General features: G+C 38.9%; 1 protein-coding gene across 1 annotated transcript in view; it reads left to right on the top strand.

The window, feature by feature from the left end:
• LOC139733552 (apoptotic protease-activating factor 1-like) overlaps positions 1-17,234 on the top strand; it is a 41,832-nt gene that overhangs the window by 3,486 nt on the left and 21,112 nt on the right. Inside the window, exons 3-11 of the mRNA XM_071644364.1 lie at positions 1,007-1,196; positions 2,899-3,096; positions 5,066-5,243; positions 7,577-7,689; positions 9,085-9,271; positions 11,220-11,403; positions 12,688-12,861; positions 14,866-15,105; positions 15,776-15,954. Coding sequence (XP_071500465.1) covers positions 1,007-1,196; positions 2,899-3,096; positions 5,066-5,243; positions 7,577-7,689; positions 9,085-9,271; positions 11,220-11,403; positions 12,688-12,861; positions 14,866-15,105; positions 15,776-15,954 — 1,643 coding nt within the window. The remainder of the gene's footprint in view (positions 1-1,006; positions 1,197-2,898; positions 3,097-5,065; positions 5,244-7,576; positions 7,690-9,084; positions 9,272-11,219; positions 11,404-12,687; positions 12,862-14,865; positions 15,106-15,775; positions 15,955-17,234) is intronic.

Raw genomic sequence — 17,234 nt, 5'->3', positions numbered from 1 at the left:
GGGGTGGGGGTGGGGTAAATTTGAGTGTAATTACTTTCTAGACTTTTTATGAATATATTTAAGTAAGTGCTGTAATATTCATTTTCAGAGGATTTTATAGTCTGTGTAGATATACTTATTATTATTATTATTATTATCATCATCATCATTATTATTGTTATTATCATCATCATCATCATCCTTATTACTATTATTATCATTGTCATTGTTGTTGTTCTTCTTCTTTTTCTTCTTCTTCTTCCTCTTCTTCTTCTTCTTTTTCTATCATCATGAGGAGTTTCTTAGTGCAAACATCACGTCAAGTTCCATCTTGGAAACTTGGACTTCTACTTTTCTGAGGAATCTCGCCATCCCAAGCAATGCTGCTTTTTGGAGCGTTTTCTCTCGATTGGGCACACCTACATTGTCCAAGTGATGTTGTAGCTGCTTTAGCAGTGTTTTGAGTGCTCCTGATGTAATTGGGATCACCTTTGTTCTTGTATTCCACAGATGGAGAAGTTCTCTGGTCAGCAAAGCAGGTCCTCATTTCTTTTCTGTAGATCTTTTCCTTCTTTTTCTTCTTCTCCTGTCTCTTGGTACAGCGACATCAACGATTGTGCGTGTCTTTGATAATAATTGTCTTATCAAGTATTCAGAAGATGATGATGATTATGGTGATGGTGATAATGATGGTGGTGATGGTGATGGTAATGATGGTGGTGATGATGATGATGATGGTGATAATGATGGTAATGATGGTGATGGTGATGATGGTGGTGATGATGATGATGGTGATAATGATGGTGGTGATGATGATGGTGGTGATGATGGTGATGGTAATGGTAATGAAGATGGTGATGATGATGGTGATGATGATGATAATGATGTTGGTGATGGTGGTGATAATGGTAATGATGATGATGATGATGATGATTATCATTATTATCTTTATTTTTATTAAATCAGCATCATTATTGTCATCATCATCATTGATCATCATCATCTTCAAATTTTCCATACATTGTAGGCAACAAGGAGAAGAAGAGCTGTGACATTCCTAAACCTGATCAGTACTAAAGGCCAACACGCCTACAACAGCACCCACTCTGTGTTGGTCAAGTTTCAGCCACACCTGGCTCTCTTCCTAGAGGATGCCATCACTGGACAGGGTCATCTTGTGAAGGGGTCATCAGTTGATGGCTTCACCAAGGCACAAGGTCAGAGGTCACTCATTTTTGATTACTGTAGCCAGGCAAGGATCTCTCTTGTAAAACAGTGTTAGACTGGCTCATTATCTTCTTTCAGGCAGGCTGCACACTCTTTGCAGTTTGTTGGCTGAATGATGTGGAATATATAGTTTAAAGACATTCAATCATTATGTAGGCCTCTACCACTTTATACCTTTTATCCTGTTTAGAGGCAATGATTGGTGCATGTTTTGATATTCAAACCAACTGGCTTTCAGTTGTTAACCCGTTGAGGACGAGTCCCGAGTATACTCAGGCAAGCGTCTATGGGGAAATGCGCATTGTAGCAAAATCAAACCATCCTCAGCAGGTTAAGTTACCCTGCACATTTTAGTTTCCTTGTATTATCTTCAAATTCTTTATGAATCCAACTGTTGTGAGATAAAGATACACAGATGTATACATGCAGTGTTAAATAGTAATGTCATGAACTCGTATGATGTTTTTGTATTTTTCCAGATAAGTGATCATTCACTCATTAACTTTGCTATTGTTGGTTTGAGACTTATGTAATTGCTAAAGAAAATGAGCCTTTTACTTTGTCATGTTTATTATCACCTCCGCCAAGGGCAAGGAGGTTACGTTTTTCTTGGCATCGGTTTGTTGTCTGCAAAATAACTCAAAAAGTTGTGAATGGATTTTGATGAAACTTACAGGAAAAGTTGATTATGACAGAAGGAACAGATGATTAACGTTTGGTAGTGATCCATGAATTTTATGAATTTTTAAAGGATTTTTTATTCTTTTGGCAAATAGTGTCAATGAACTTTGGAGTTCAAGCTGCACATATTTGAGGTTTGCATATATGTGACCCTGCATCACAAAACCAACAAAAAGTTGCTAGACATGGATTTTTAGTGAAAGGCAGATTCTGAAAGAGCAGACTCTAAGCTTTAGAATGATGTATAGCTCAATTAAAATGGACCCTCTTATCTAAATATTGGAAAGAAAGCACACACTCTGGAAAAGTGTGAACGAAGAAAAATGGCTCTGAAGTACAGGGTCTATCTGTCTATTCAAGTGCTTAATCTTAATCAAACCGTGCTTGTTGTGCGATGAATCGGATGTAAACCACTGGAGAAACAGCAATGAAGGATTATCAGATTAAGCTGAAATTGAGCATGCTCTATTAACGCATTCTGTCCATGATTAATGCCAACTTTCAAAGCAGTAGCGTTATCCCTTCAAAAGTTATCAGACTTGAAAGTGAAGAGAGTGCAAAAGATTATCAAGAAATGAAAAGGGGCCTCTAAGACATACCTGATCTCACTGCTCTACAAAAAAGGGCTGTAGAAAAACTGCTGAAAATGCACTTTTCCATTCATTTAATGATCCCAAACTTAAGAATGATGTAAAGAAGGACAGTTCTTTCAGAAAATATAAAAAACTTAATATTCACTTGGTTGACCCGTTTCACCTTTTTTGAGAGGTCACGTAAAATCAAGGGGTGTGACTTTTTGTTCGTTTTGTGGTGCATGGTCACATATATGCGCACCAAAGTGCATACTCTGCTCGAGGCACCGTGCAGAAGGAAACTGATGAGGTAAACACAATTAGGCTTCGTTATCATTGGGAATTGTTTCATCATGCATGTATGATGAGCTGCTTTGGGGAGGTCTGTGCTTTCTGAGTGCTTTTCTAGTTTTGTCTTCCTTCTACCTCGTCCTCACAGCTGATGTTATGCTACGCCTGGGTGGGGTGCCTGTCCCTCCAGCCGTCTTCACACCCCGCCCCCAGCACATAGAAGCCATCAAGCAGGCATTGGTGAAGTTAGCTGAGGAGCCTGGCTGGGTGGTGGTCCATGGTATGGGGGGTATCGGCAAGTCAGTGCTTGCTGCAGCAGCCATCAGAGATCCAGATCTCCTCTCAGGTGAATATTTCTCTCAACATCCTTCATATCATTGTCTCAGATTACGTTACCTTACTAACCCTTTCCCATCCTTCACGAGCACTTTGACCTCCCCCATACAAAGTAATCTCATCCATCATCTCTAACTCATAAATCATCCAGATAGTCTTCATTGCTGTCATATCTTGTGTATCGAGCAATATTCACGTTATGTAGTGACCATTCCCTTAAAATTTACATATTGCTGGCATCATGCATTTTTAAAGTACTCACACCCTCCAATGTTATTTCCACAGTCATAAGTAAGTCATTTTTTGGATATTGTCATTCTTTCTCTTTGAAACCTCCTTGCATGAAAAAAAAAAGTTTACAGTGCTCGCTGACACACATAATCTCATGAACAAAGCATCCCACATAAAAATAGCCAACAATTGGCAGCTTTGGCCCTCAATATCTCCTCCTTTCTCATGCACTTTGTAACAGACAACGTTCAATGAGTGATATTGTTAATGAAAATAGTGATGATGATGGTGTCCTGATGATAATCATGACAATGGTGATAACAGTGATAATGACAATTATGATGATGATAACAAATGATGATAACAGTGATAATGACAATTATGATGATAATAATAATTACCTCCGCCAAGGGAGGAGGTTATGTTTCCGTTACCGTTTGTTTGTTAGTTATAAATGTAGCAAAAAAAGCTGCTGAAAACTGCTTATCCAATGGAGGCAAGCCAATTGAGTAAAATGGAGTCAAAAGGGGCCTGAGCTTTCGATCCTAGCAGAATCTTCGTCAGAGGCAAAATGACAAACAAGCAGGGAAAGCAATCACATAATTATAAGGACTTCACACAACAAGAACAGACAGGGACAGGCTGGGTACACAGAACAAAGGAAACAAAGGAGAGGGTGGGAGGTCACGGGCAAGGAGCCCAACAGGTAAAGGGAGGGGGATTAGAGCAGGAGGGTGGACAGACAAAAGGCAGAGGAGAGCAGACAGACAAAAGGCAGAGGAGGGTCAGTAATGATCATGAATGAGGATCAAGGGGGCAACCATTGAAAGAAAAGGAAGAATAGGGAGGCAACATCAAAGAAGATAAGGAACACCAGAGGGATAAAGAAAGGGAAAGAGTGTTAGTTTGTTAGTTAGTGTTAGAGTGTTAGTTTTGTTAGTTAGTTTGTCCGTTTGCAAAATACTGTAAAATGAGGAATTTTCACGTGCACTTTAATTTCGCAAATTTCGCGAGCGCCAAGATTCGCGAAATTAAAATGCATGCGAAAGTCCTTGTTTACACATGATACTGTTCATCGTTATTATCATTATAGATATAATCATCATCATTATCATTATCAGTTATATCATAATCTTATTCATTTTCATCAGTTTCTATGGTGCTATTAGTATGCAATTGTTACCTGAAATGTTGACTTTATATTGACTTATTGAAGCACCTTTAAATTGCTTGATGATTTTTGTTTTTTCTTCATGTGAATACAATTGTTACCCTGACTACTAGTATGGGCATACATAAAATTCCAAGTAGCCATGTTTATTCTTATTTAATGGTATATCAACAATCAAACTTTCTTCTCATTTTGTTAAAAAAAAAAGAAATAAATATGTTCAGGTACTAGGAGATGTGTTGAATGGTTAATACCGGTTGGTTGGACTGGAAATTACAATAGTAATGCTGTCATTTTTAATTGAGATCTTGTTAACTTACGAAAATCTGTAAAATCATAGTCCTCAGATTATCATGCTAGGTTGAATATCCTTCCAAATTGTCAAAGTTTGATTTTAGCGCTGATTCATTGTTTGCTGTAGACATCATTATCTGATTTTGTGATCTGTCCGTTGATGCTGTGATAGGGATTAGAAAGTGTCTCCTATGAAGAAGTATTTCAAGAAAGTAGAATAGCTTTTGATAGTGCTGTTGTATGTAGATGCTTTGAGGGTTTCTGATGGTTGGTTTAATCTCAGACTACTTTCCCGGAGGACCCTTCTGGCTTTCCGTGGGACACATTGACAAGACAAAGCTGCTCCTGAAGGTACAGAACCTGTGTGCCCGACTCGATGACGATGGAGCGAGAACTCCGCCCCATAACTTGGAGGAGGGTAAAGACAGGCTGAGAAAACTTCTCGTGGAGAAACATTCACGGTGAGTTGGACACAAAGTAGATTGACGTATGGGGCTTGAAATGACTAGAAGAGCTAGTATAGTGCTGGTAGTGAAAGGTAAGGGCACTTACAAACACTCTTATGGTAGTATTTTTAGCAGCATATACTGAGCTCCTAGGAATTACCTTCACATATTTGGGAGGACATACTTACATTGTGATGTTGTCAGTAGAAATCTGATAGCAGTGATACCAGCTGCAGCATACAGTGTGCTGCTACTCACCCTGACTACCAGTAGGATGAAAATGCAATTACATAATACTGTATTGTAAATCGCAATAATGTTAACAACACCATCAGATTAGTGCCACCATTATCAAAACCGCCATCACATTAAAGGGAAGCAGTCCTGAGATTTTCACTGTACTGATAATTAAGAAGAGTAAAAAATATAAACTTTCACCAATTTATACGCTTGGACATCAAAAATTGTCTCCGTACGCGATTTTTGAAAAATAATTCCTGCAAGCGATCGTGAAAGAGCCGGCAAAAAGATGCTACGTAGTGCATGCCCTACTCACCAAGTTGACAGCCGTGTCTCTAAAAACCAATTTAAGTGTTCAAATGATTAGTTGCAATTTTATCATATAATGTGAAAGTTTGTGGTTTTATAATTTTAAACAAAATATTTCAAGCTTAGATATATATAATTTACGAAAAATTAATATTGTAAACATAAATTTATATGTATTTTTAAACCAAATATACCATGAACTTGACATCAAATAGGCACGGTCGTTTTCTAGCTTCCGTCCGTGTTGCATACTTCTTAGCGTAGAAACCACTCTCGCGCGCAAATCCTTACCATACCAATGTATACACACAGTACACTCGAACGTTCGACTCCGTCCAGTCGATTTTGGCATTCAAACCGAAGATAACCTGTGCATGAGAGAGTCGAATTCTTCAAAGAAAATATTGTTTGTATCTCAATATTTCTGTAAGTAGTCAGATAATCGCCTTTCCTCGAAAAAAAAAAAATGACGTGAGCCGGGAAGGGTAAACACAGGGGGTCGTAGGGATATGATTTCGCTCCACTTTGCCGTGCATGTCCAGTCGGCACTGGCAGCAGCTAGCTCAGTGGCACTGTACTGCAGTCCAACCCCGGCTGCAGGCCCACGGTAAATTAAACATAGCTAGCCACTTTCCTTACCTCTCTACGCTTTTTTCCCTCGGTTCTCTTCGAAGTCGATGCTCGAGGTGTTTCTGTTTTATAACTCATGTGAGCAAATGGTCAGGATTGCATCTGGTTTCAGGAGTTTTCTCGGTTTATAACCGAGGGCCACAGCCTGCCGGTCCACGTAAAAACATCGCTTCACAAATTGTCCACGCACAGGTAGGTCACAACACGATTTCGAGATTTTGTAGGCCCTAAGTTTCTTATGTTCGGCATCGTTGTACCGATATTTCCCAGCCATACAGCTCACCTTTCACGATACTTTTGTTGGTATGGGATGGAAAAAAGGATTTTCCTGGGAAATTTTCTGCACGATTTGAGCAAAACTACTGATGTAAGATAGCCTGACCAGACGACGCTGAATGCGGTCGCCCCTGTAGTGTACTAGCAGGCCTGTGTAGAATCGTTTCTACCTACAAATATGTACACTGTGTACGTACTATAGAACATACAGGTAGGGCTGCAGCTGCGCTTGAGACTGGAAAAGTGCGAAGGGCAAACCGCGTACGGGGTGCGTACGCGTATCAACCGTAGATCTATCATCTAGTTGTACCGTCCACACGTGCGAATATAATTCACAATACATACACACACACACAAACACACACACACACACAACGTAGAAACAATGTCAAATACGAGTCGGAGTAGCCACCGACGTCTTCATGCATCCGGGTAAACTACGGAGCGTACGGATAACGAGCAGAACACGGCTGGGAAGAGTTGTGCATCGACGACGTATGACTCTCCGCCAAGACTTGCTCATTAGCATATTCACCATGGAGAGTCACACTTTTTCAACCAAAATGTACGAGCTTATTTGGTGATTTTAAAGTTTGTTTTTGGTGAAAGTAGTTCATTGGAGGTACCAACAACAACATATTTTTTTAAATTTCTTGAGGACTGTGTCCCTTTAAAACCTCACAGCAATTGTAACTACTATGGTGCTTGGTGTTATGACTGCTACTGCACTTTTTCTTGAACTGTTATTTCTTCTACCGCTACTAATAGTAGAACTACTGTCATGGCTGATACTTCTGCTTTTTTTTTTTACATGTCTGTGGTGTCCACTTATCTTCCAACTTCCTTATGATTACTCGAGATAATTACTGGTTTTTGACTCTGACATTTCCCAGGTCTTTGTTGATCCTTGATGATGTATGGGAATCTCGAGTCATCCACACGTTTGATGTCCAAGCGAGGGTTCTAGTGACCACTAGAGACCGCAGTGTGACCGACAGAGTGTTTGGTAGGAAATATTTCGTATTACCAGATGGTATCTGCTGTGTAGCATTACCCTCAAATATGACTTCATGTACACGTACTTACATTTTAGATTTCACAGAAACCATTGTGGTAATAAAAAGATGCACTTTTCTTTTTCTGTGAATGTTTGAGGAAAGCTAGAATACTGGATTATCACACATTACGTACTGTGATATCAATTGATTTTAAGTTAGTGAGAAATGAGATTGGTTGTAAGTCTTTTTGCTGTATATAAAGTGAATGACTGACTGATTGCAGTCATCGCTGTATTTTAGATACAGTGCTAAAATTTATAATGAGTTGCCCATTTGAAGCAATGTTTCATTGAGATGCTTTAAATGCCTATCTTCCCAAAATATGACATTTTATGATGTGATAATGAGTAATAAACTCATTGTTGCATTATCTACTTTAAAGGGATCGTACAGTTTTGGTTGAGACCTAATTTCATGTTTGTAACATTTTTTTGGTGAGATAATGAGAAACCTCTTATGAAATATGAAAGAGCATGTAATTCTATGAGGAATTCAACATCCATTTGATGGAAATTGGTTTTGAAATGGCAGAGATATCCAAAAAAGAGCGATTCTACCACAGGGACCCACACTTTGTTACGATCGCTTTGTTTTTGGATGTTTCAGTCATTCCAAACCCGATTTTCATCAAATAAACTTTGAATTCCTCTTAAAATGGTATGCTCTGTACTATTTTATAAGTGTTTTCTTAGTATCTCGCAAAAAGTTAAAAGCCCAATTTTCATCTCCACCAATACTGTACTATCCCTTTAATGATAACCAAGCAATACATTCACTTTCTACTGACCCCCCCCCCCATCCAAAAAAAAGTGCCCATGCTCTCAAACGTTAGTGACTCTTCTCCTCATTCTTCTGTTCTTCTACTGAGTTTATTTCACAATGGATATTGCTTTGATGTGCATTTTTCAAGAAGAGAATATTAAAGTTTGAAAAGTTCAACTTGCAAAAATTAAACCTTAATGTAGCTTTTGCATACTTCTAGTGTGAGAGTTAAGACCAAATAAATTTTACATGTCTGTTCCTAATGTTTTATAGACACAAGTACAGTATATGCACCAAATATTTTGTGACATTTTCATTTGCCCAGATTTTGTGAGTCAGGTGGTATTCACAAATTTAAAGACATGTGAAAATATTGATTCTGTTCCTGATATGAATTTGACATGCACATATATAAATTTCTCTGTTCTGGACAAAACTCCACACTCACAAATTTAACTACTCGCATTTGAACTGTCGGGAAGTCCTGATTCGCAAAATGTTTGACTCGCTAATATAGGGCGTATGTATACAGTGTTCCTTAAGGTCCAGATCCATGACGTCATCAAATGAAATATTTGTAGGTCCAGTCCATAGAGTTCCCCTTGAGAGTGGCTTCTCTGAGGAGCAAGCTCTCCGGACACTGGCCACTTGGACTCACCGTGAGGTGGAGAACTTACCCCCAGAGGCTAAGGAGATTTATCACGCCTCCAAAGGGTCACCACTGGTCATCTCAATCATTGGAGCCCTACTGTCTGACCATCCACACAGGTGAGAATTACTGGTCATTATCAAGTGACCATTCACATTATTTGAGTGTCACACTAGATTTACCAGCCTCACATATGAGGGTCAGACTGGTCTCTAGATTGACTGACCGCATGGATGAATGTCAGACCGAGCTCTTGTTACTGACCGTCCACACAAGCAGTCACACTAACAAAATTCATACTGTGCAAGCTGTTATCTACAGATATTAGAGTAGGTTTTATAGTGTGTAGTTCCTTGTCATTTCATGCTATAGTTCTTGGCTTCAATTTAATCAACATTTTCATATGAGCTGTAATCATGTCACTGTTAAGCATGGTCAGTGTTACTGTATACGTTATATAAATCTTATGAATCGGGACCTGGTTAGAAATTAACAACCAAGAACCACATTGCTGGAATGAGAAAGAATTATTTTCCTTTTACAATAGAAAAGATAGCAGATCCCCATCTTGGAGACAACATGTACTGTATTTGTGCAAAGGAAAACAATTTTTTTTTGCAAGTTGCTTTTTATGCCTCCGCCAACGAAGTGGCCGGAGGCATTATGTTTTCGGGTCGTCCGTCCGTCCGTACGTACGTATGTCCGTCCCGTTTTGTTTTTGTCGATATCTCAAGAACCGTGTTGTGGTTTTACATCAAACTTGGTATGAGGGTATATCCTGGGGGGATAATACTTTGCTTGGATTTTAGGGTCACGGGGTCAAAGGTCAATGGTCACAGGTTATTTTTCTCCATATCTCGCAAATGGTTCAAGGTATCTTCATGGAACTTAGTATATATGCTCGTTCCAATGGGCAGTGATTATCTAGGGAAGTTGAGGGTCATGGTTCAAAGGTCAGGGGGGTCAAAGGTCAAGGTCAACTCCTCAAAATATCACTACTTTCCTTATATTTATGCAATGCCTGAAGGTTTTTTGTTTTTTTAACTTGATGTATGCATGTATTACGCGATATATATTCTGTGGGAAGTTTCTTGCCAAAAGGTCAAAGGTCAAAAGGTCAAAGGTCAAGTGAAAGTGTTGAATTGCACTTTTTCCTCCATATCTCAAAAGTAACTCAAGGTATCATCATGAAACTTACATATTTATGCATGTTCAACCTAACAGTGATTCTTTTTGGAACTGTGAGGTCAAAGGTCAAAGGCCAGGTTTAGATAATGCTGTTTTCCTATTTGATACTGAAATTATACTTTTTCTCAATACCTTGAAAATTACTCAATGCATAAACTTATAAAAGGGTCAAAAGTCAAGTAAAAATCATCAGTTCCCCCAAATACCTGCACTCTGACATTTTAATCATTCATTCAATTGAACCTAGTTCTAGGAAAGTGAACATTCAACACATTTGTGGCAAACCTGTCATTTTAATATTTTGCCAATTGTGTGAAACTGTCATCACACATTGTCAAGACATTGTACTATAGACCTATTAGGAGAACCATGCATTATGGCGGAGGCATATCAGTCGCTGTAGCGATATATCTAGTTTGTGAATATTTTTAGCCCACACAATTCTTGAAAATTATAGCATCACTGAAAATGTCCAGTAAGTCCACTACCTTCCATAATACACTCATGCTTACATCTACCATCTCTCAGCTATTTTCTGTGACTGTTCATCTTTACGATGCCCTGTCTACCACCTGTAGATTTTACTTGAAAAATGTTGTTGTTTTTTGCCCGATCCTTAGAATTCTCCAAGATTTTGATTTTTTTTAATGTATGATACATCATTTCTCATGCCATTTATAAGGATTAAAACATAAGAATTGGCCATATTGTAACACTCCCAATGCAAACACTATTTTTTTTTCTGGACAATATTCTAAAGACTAGTTTACCATGGACTTGGAATTGTCTGATTGTTCAATCATCTTGGATTTACCATCCTATGTATGTCCCGCCCTACTTGAATGTTCTCGTTGTTTGTATGTTTTGGTTTATTATCAGATGGAAGTTTTATCTTGACAAGTTGATGCGCAAACGATACAGCAGTCTGAAGAAAGTGACGGCATACGAGTACGGCAGTGTTGGTGAAGCCATGGGAATGAGTCTAGAGCAGCTACCGTCTGAATTACGAGACATCTACGCATCTTTCTCTATCTTCTCTGAAGATGTTCCCATTCCAGCTACAGTGAGTAAAATGCTTTGAGCTCCAGAATCCTACCTACTGGCTATGATCAGTAACTGTCTTTTCTATCAACCCTAAGTGCTTATTGCCTGGAAGCCTAACAATCCTGTATTATCCCATTGAGGACGGGCTGATTCTGTTATGGCACACATTTTCCATAGATACTTGCCCGAGTATACTCGGGACTCGGCATTTGAATGTATTACAAGTAATGATATTGATATGATAGTTTGCAGCAGTCATCTTAGCAAAGACATTTGGTGAATTCAAACTTTTTTTGTTGTTGGTGTTTTGTGTTACATTGATGAGTGTCATGTTGAGTATGATACTGTTGTGTAATGATACACAAAGTTATGACTACATCTTCCCATATACCAGTTCACCTCCACCAGTCAATGACCCCTACCAATGCTCTCCTCATCCAGTGAGTCATCGACCTTCATCATCCCTTGAGTACATCTAGCCCCATCTAATTTACGACCAGGCTCAGCCAAACCTAAACATCCTGCCGTTCCCCCATTGATTACTTAGAATTGTTGTTCATTCCAAGTCCAAGAATACTACCTCCTTAATAAAACTAGTCCCGCCTTTGTTCCTATAACAACCAAAGTTTTGCCCAATTAAAACCCCTCGTTAACACAAAGACTCCACCCCCATTCACCCATTCATAGTGTGTCACAACAGTGTAACCAGTGACCAATGTGTAATACTCGTAATTGAATGTATGAAGTGAATTACAAGTTGAATAACAAGCAAAGAAGAAGACTTGGATTCTGACGCTCAAAGAGAGAGGATCGCCTCCAAAACGCCTCTCAAATAAAGTGCACATGGAAACTTAACTGAACTTTGTCGCCACTCATTTCTACTGTGTGTACCTCTCAAAATTATCAACCGATCCCAAGTAGCAAAACATCCGCTACACAACATACTGCATTGGAAAATATATCTCTATTTTGCAAAGTCTATTCCCCTACTAAAGTATTGTCATTACTCTACTGGTACATTTATCTCTTTAGGCTTTTTGTGTACACAGCAGCAAAAGTCTAACTTATCTGTTTTCCCAAGAGTTAGTGTTCATTGTTTAAGATGTCAGTATTTTTCACTGGACTCTGAAAAAAGATGCTTGGTTTACCATGATTTCAATGATTGCAGTCCATTTCTGGGTACAACACACAGTGTCTAAAGATGACACCATTGACTTGATAATACACACGACATGCATTTAACTTTCAGTGGTCTTCTGCTGCCAAGTATTAGTGTAGCATTTGTGTTTGTGTTGTGTTCCAGGTTCTTGGTGTAATGCATGATGAGGAGCAAGAGTCAATAGAAGACATGATGGAAGAAATAGTCAACAAGTCTCTGGCTTTCCAGGAGTGGGATACTACACTCAAGTGTATGGTGTATACACTGCACGACCTTCAACTTGACTTTCTAACTGAGCAGTATAAAAACAGTATACAGGTAGGTAACTTTGACACAAGTACTCAAGTGTATGGTGTATACACTGAATAACCTTCAACTTGACTTTCTAACTGAGCAGTATAAAGACAGTATGCAGGTAGGTAACTTTTGACACAAACACTCAAGTGTATGGTGTATACACTGCACGACCTACAACTTGACTTTCTGACTGAGCAGTATAAAAACAGTATACAGGTAGGTAACTTTGACACAAGCACTCAAGTGTATGGTGTATACACTGCACGACCTACAACTTGACTTTCTAACTGAGCAGTATAAAAACAGTATACAGGTAGGTAACTTTGACACAAGTACTCAAGTGTATGGTGTATACACTGAATAACCTTCAACTTGACTTTCTAACTGAGCAGTATAAAGACAGTATACAGGTAGGTAACTTTTGACACAAACACTCAAGTGTATGGTGTATACACTGCACGACCTACAACTTGACTTTCTGACTGAGCAGTATAAAAACAGTATACAGGTAGGTAACTTTGACACAAGCACTCAAGTGTATGGTGTATACACTGCACGACCTACAACTTGACTTTCTAACTGAGCAGTATAAAAACAGTATACAGGTAGGTAACTTTGACACAAGTACTCAAGTGTATGGTGTATACACTGAATAACCTTCAACTTGACTTTCTAACTGAGCAGTATAAAGACAGTATACAGGTAGGTAACTTTTGACACAAGCTCTCAAGTGTATGGTGTATACACTGCACGACCTACAACTTGACTTTCTAACTGAGCAGTATAAAAACAGTATACAGGTAGGTAACTTTGACACAAGCACTCAAGTGTATGGTGTATACACTGCACGACCTACAACTTGACTTTCTGACTGAGCAGTATAAAAACAGTATACAGGTAGGTAACTTTGACACAAGCACTCAAGTGTATGGTGTATACACTGCACGACTTACAACTTGACTTTCTGACTGAGCAGTATAAAAACAGTATACAGGTAGGTAACTTTGACACAAGTACTCAAGTGTATGGTGTATACACTGAATAACCTTCAACTTGACTTTCTAACTGAGCAGTATAAAGACTGTATGCAGGTAGGTAACTTTTGACACAAACACTCAAGTGTATGGTGTATACACTGCACGACCTACAACTTGACTTTCTGACTGAGCAGTATAAAAACAGTATACAGGTAGGTAACTTTTGACACAAGCACTCAAGTGTGAGGTGTATACACTGCACGACCTTCAACTTGACTTTCTAAATGAGCAGTATACTGTAAAAGTGGATATTTTCGCGCGACTAATTTTTCGCGCTTGACTGGATGAGAAGAATTTCGTGTGTTTTTAATTCCGCGGAATCAAGACATCATGCAAAGGAACACATGGCAAGCAAAAATATTCGCGTGCTTTTATTTTCGCGCTAGTTGCTGGTTGCGCGAAATGCGCGAAAATTTCAACACTGGGAAAATTGCCACTTTTACAGTAAAGACAGTATACAGGTAGGTAACTTGACACAAGTACTCAAGTGTATGGTGTATACACTGATTTGACCTTCAACTTGACTTTCTAACTGAGCAGTATAAAGACAGTATACAGGTAGGTAACTTTGACACAAGCACTCAAGTGTTAGAAGTTAAAAATTGTTGGAAGTGTGCAAGCTTTGTTCAGACTTGATTTTTTTCCTTCTTCTTCTGTGTCGTCTTTTCTTCCCTTCTACTTTTTTACCTTCCTCTTTTTCTTTGGTTGTATTTTGCTATATGATGATTCTATTAAGGATACTGTAAAATGAGGAATTTTCGCGTGCACTTTAATTTCGCGAATTTCGCGAGCGCCAAGATTCGCGAAATTAAAATGCACGCGAAAGTTCTTGTTTACACTATATGCATTGAACGCCAGTGGCACTTCGCGAAAATTTCATGCCACGAAAAAGGCTGTCAGCTCCAATTCGCGAAAATTTCACACCGCGAATATATCATGTTTTACAGTAATTCATGAATGTATTCTCTGTTCTCTTTGTTTGTCTCAGGGTTTCCACAAGAAATTAGTCCATGCATTCAAGAATCAATGTGACGGAGCGTATCACACTTTGCCTGACGACAGCTATATCCACATGTACCTCGCTCATCACATGGCTCAGGCTGGGGAATTTGCTGAGCTCTCTACTATTCTACAGAGCCTGCGCTGGATTGCCAGGAAAGTCACGTTGACGGGACCAGCGAACATGCTGAGTGACTATGTCTCTTATGCTGTCAATATCCCAGAAAAAGTTAGCTGATATATATTTTTTTCTTCATTTTTATATTTAATGACATGAAGTGTTTGATGGCATGCACCATGTCAATTATATCAATGGCTTGCCAAACATAACTGTAATATTTAGATGCATATTGTCAACATAATTTCCTATAAAGTCCTCTTTTATGTGTTTTCTCATTAATCTATTGATTAAACATGATGTATGATAAGATACAAGTAATTCATCCAGGATTACATTTTCACGGTTGGAGAAGTCTTGGTTTGATTATTAGGAGGCAAATTATTCCTGAACCTGGGTTCTGAACCGCAAGATCTGAAAATTTAAATCCAACATTGGTATATTCATAAAGAAAACATTGATACGAAATTACATGGGCCAGCAAGGAACCATGTATAGCAAATATATCAATGACAAATTTTTATATGTTCAACTTCAAATTTTATTTTGTGTTTGTTTGGAAATATCTGTATTCCATGTTTGTTTGAAAATCAGTTTTCTCCAGTCTCATTTTCTTAGCTTATGTTCAAGTGATTTTTCTTATGGTTGTGGAAAGTAAAGTGTCTGAATATTTGTCTTGTCTGATAATTTCTGCATTAATACTGTAGTTAAAGCTAATGGCATAGAAGTGTTCAGGCTAAACTCTCTTCTGACTATCACTTTCTCCCATTAACCTTTCCAGCAACGCCAAATAGTGGAGGAGTTCCAGGTGTTTGTGAGTGTGAACGCACACCTCTTGATGCAAACTCCACTCCCTGACCTTCTTCAGCTGGCCTTGCTACAACAAGACAGCACTGAGGTGTGCCAGCAGGCAAGGCGCCTTGTTCGGGAGAAACAAGGAGGTTTCTACGTTGAGTGGTGGTAAGCTAAAACTAGCTGGGAAATGTTCAGGGTCTTTACTGATAACAGTGATGAAGAATGCTAATAAATAAAAAGGGGATGACATGACATGTACTCCTGCAATAAATGTTCGGTCTTATTTTCTCTAAGGACTTAGGGTTAGGGTTAGATTTGTGATAGGGTTTTAGGCTTTGCTTGATATTAAGGTTAAGGTTAGGGTCATGAGTGTGGGTAGAATTTAAATTTGGCTTAGTGTGGAGATATTTCATAGGAGTAACTGTCGCAGGAGCAAATGTCATGGAACCACTATAGCAGAGAGTGTCAGGGTACTATCAGGGGCTCATTAAGGAAGAATACTCTTCATTACTACAACAAATTCTCAATGAAACATACATAGACTTCAAGAAACCATCCAGCAATTTGTTTCTCATCTTATGATCTTTTTATTGTGATGTGAATTGAGTTACACTGTCACTTTGGAAGAGTCAGTTTATCAAGGTCACCCTTCTATCAGACTCCAATATCCAATCACTGCGTAATCCATACTTGTGATATACAGTCAAACCTGTCTATAGCGGCCACCCAAGGGAAACGAAAAAAGTGGCCGTTATAGACAGGTGGCCGCTATAGACAGGTTATCCAACTATATGTGTGAATTGCCTACATGTACACGTCCATGTATCATCGTTGTATACATCTATAAGTACTTAGTGTACATGTACATGCGTACGTATGCACACGTGTGTTTCATGCATTAAACAATGCCGGCGTTTATGAAATTGTTACACAGTAGCATGTTGTACAGTCGTGAAGAAAGCTTAACACTAGTGCATTATCATGAGTGAATAAGTGATGAATGCAGCGGTGGCGATCACTGAACGTTGCCCATGAATGACTGGCACGGCCACAAACCAGAAAAACACGCTGAATTACCGGGTCTGTGGCCACTATAGACAGGTTAAAATCTACCACGGGAAACAAAATTTGTGGCCGCTGGCCGCGTTAGACAGGTGGCCGCTATACACAGGGTCTTTAACAGGGCTTTTCTCTCGGGGGAATTTTTCAGTGGCCGCTATAGACAGGTGGCCGCTATAAACAGGTGGCCGCTAAGGCAGGTTTGACTGTACATGTATAGTCCAGTGACATACGGTGTATATAGTAGCTTGTTGCACATTATAGTAAGAAACATTGTTGATATATTGCTCACTGACATGCTAGCTTGTTGCACAGTAGTAACACATGCATATAGCAAGGACTATCAAATGAGGGAAAATGATTTAAAATTAAATGATAGATTATCT

Source organism: Diadema antillarum, unplaced genomic scaffold, assembly GCF_040938485.1.
Source record: "Diadema antillarum isolate AM-2024a unplaced genomic scaffold, OU_Dant_1.0 seq00000481_RagTag, whole genome shotgun sequence".
Classification (NCBI taxonomy): Eukaryota; Metazoa; Echinodermata; class Echinoidea; order Diadematoida; family Diadematidae; genus Diadema; species Diadema antillarum.
The sequence above is the reverse complement of the archived record's forward strand: the minus strand, read 5'-3'. Positions and strand labels throughout refer to the sequence as shown.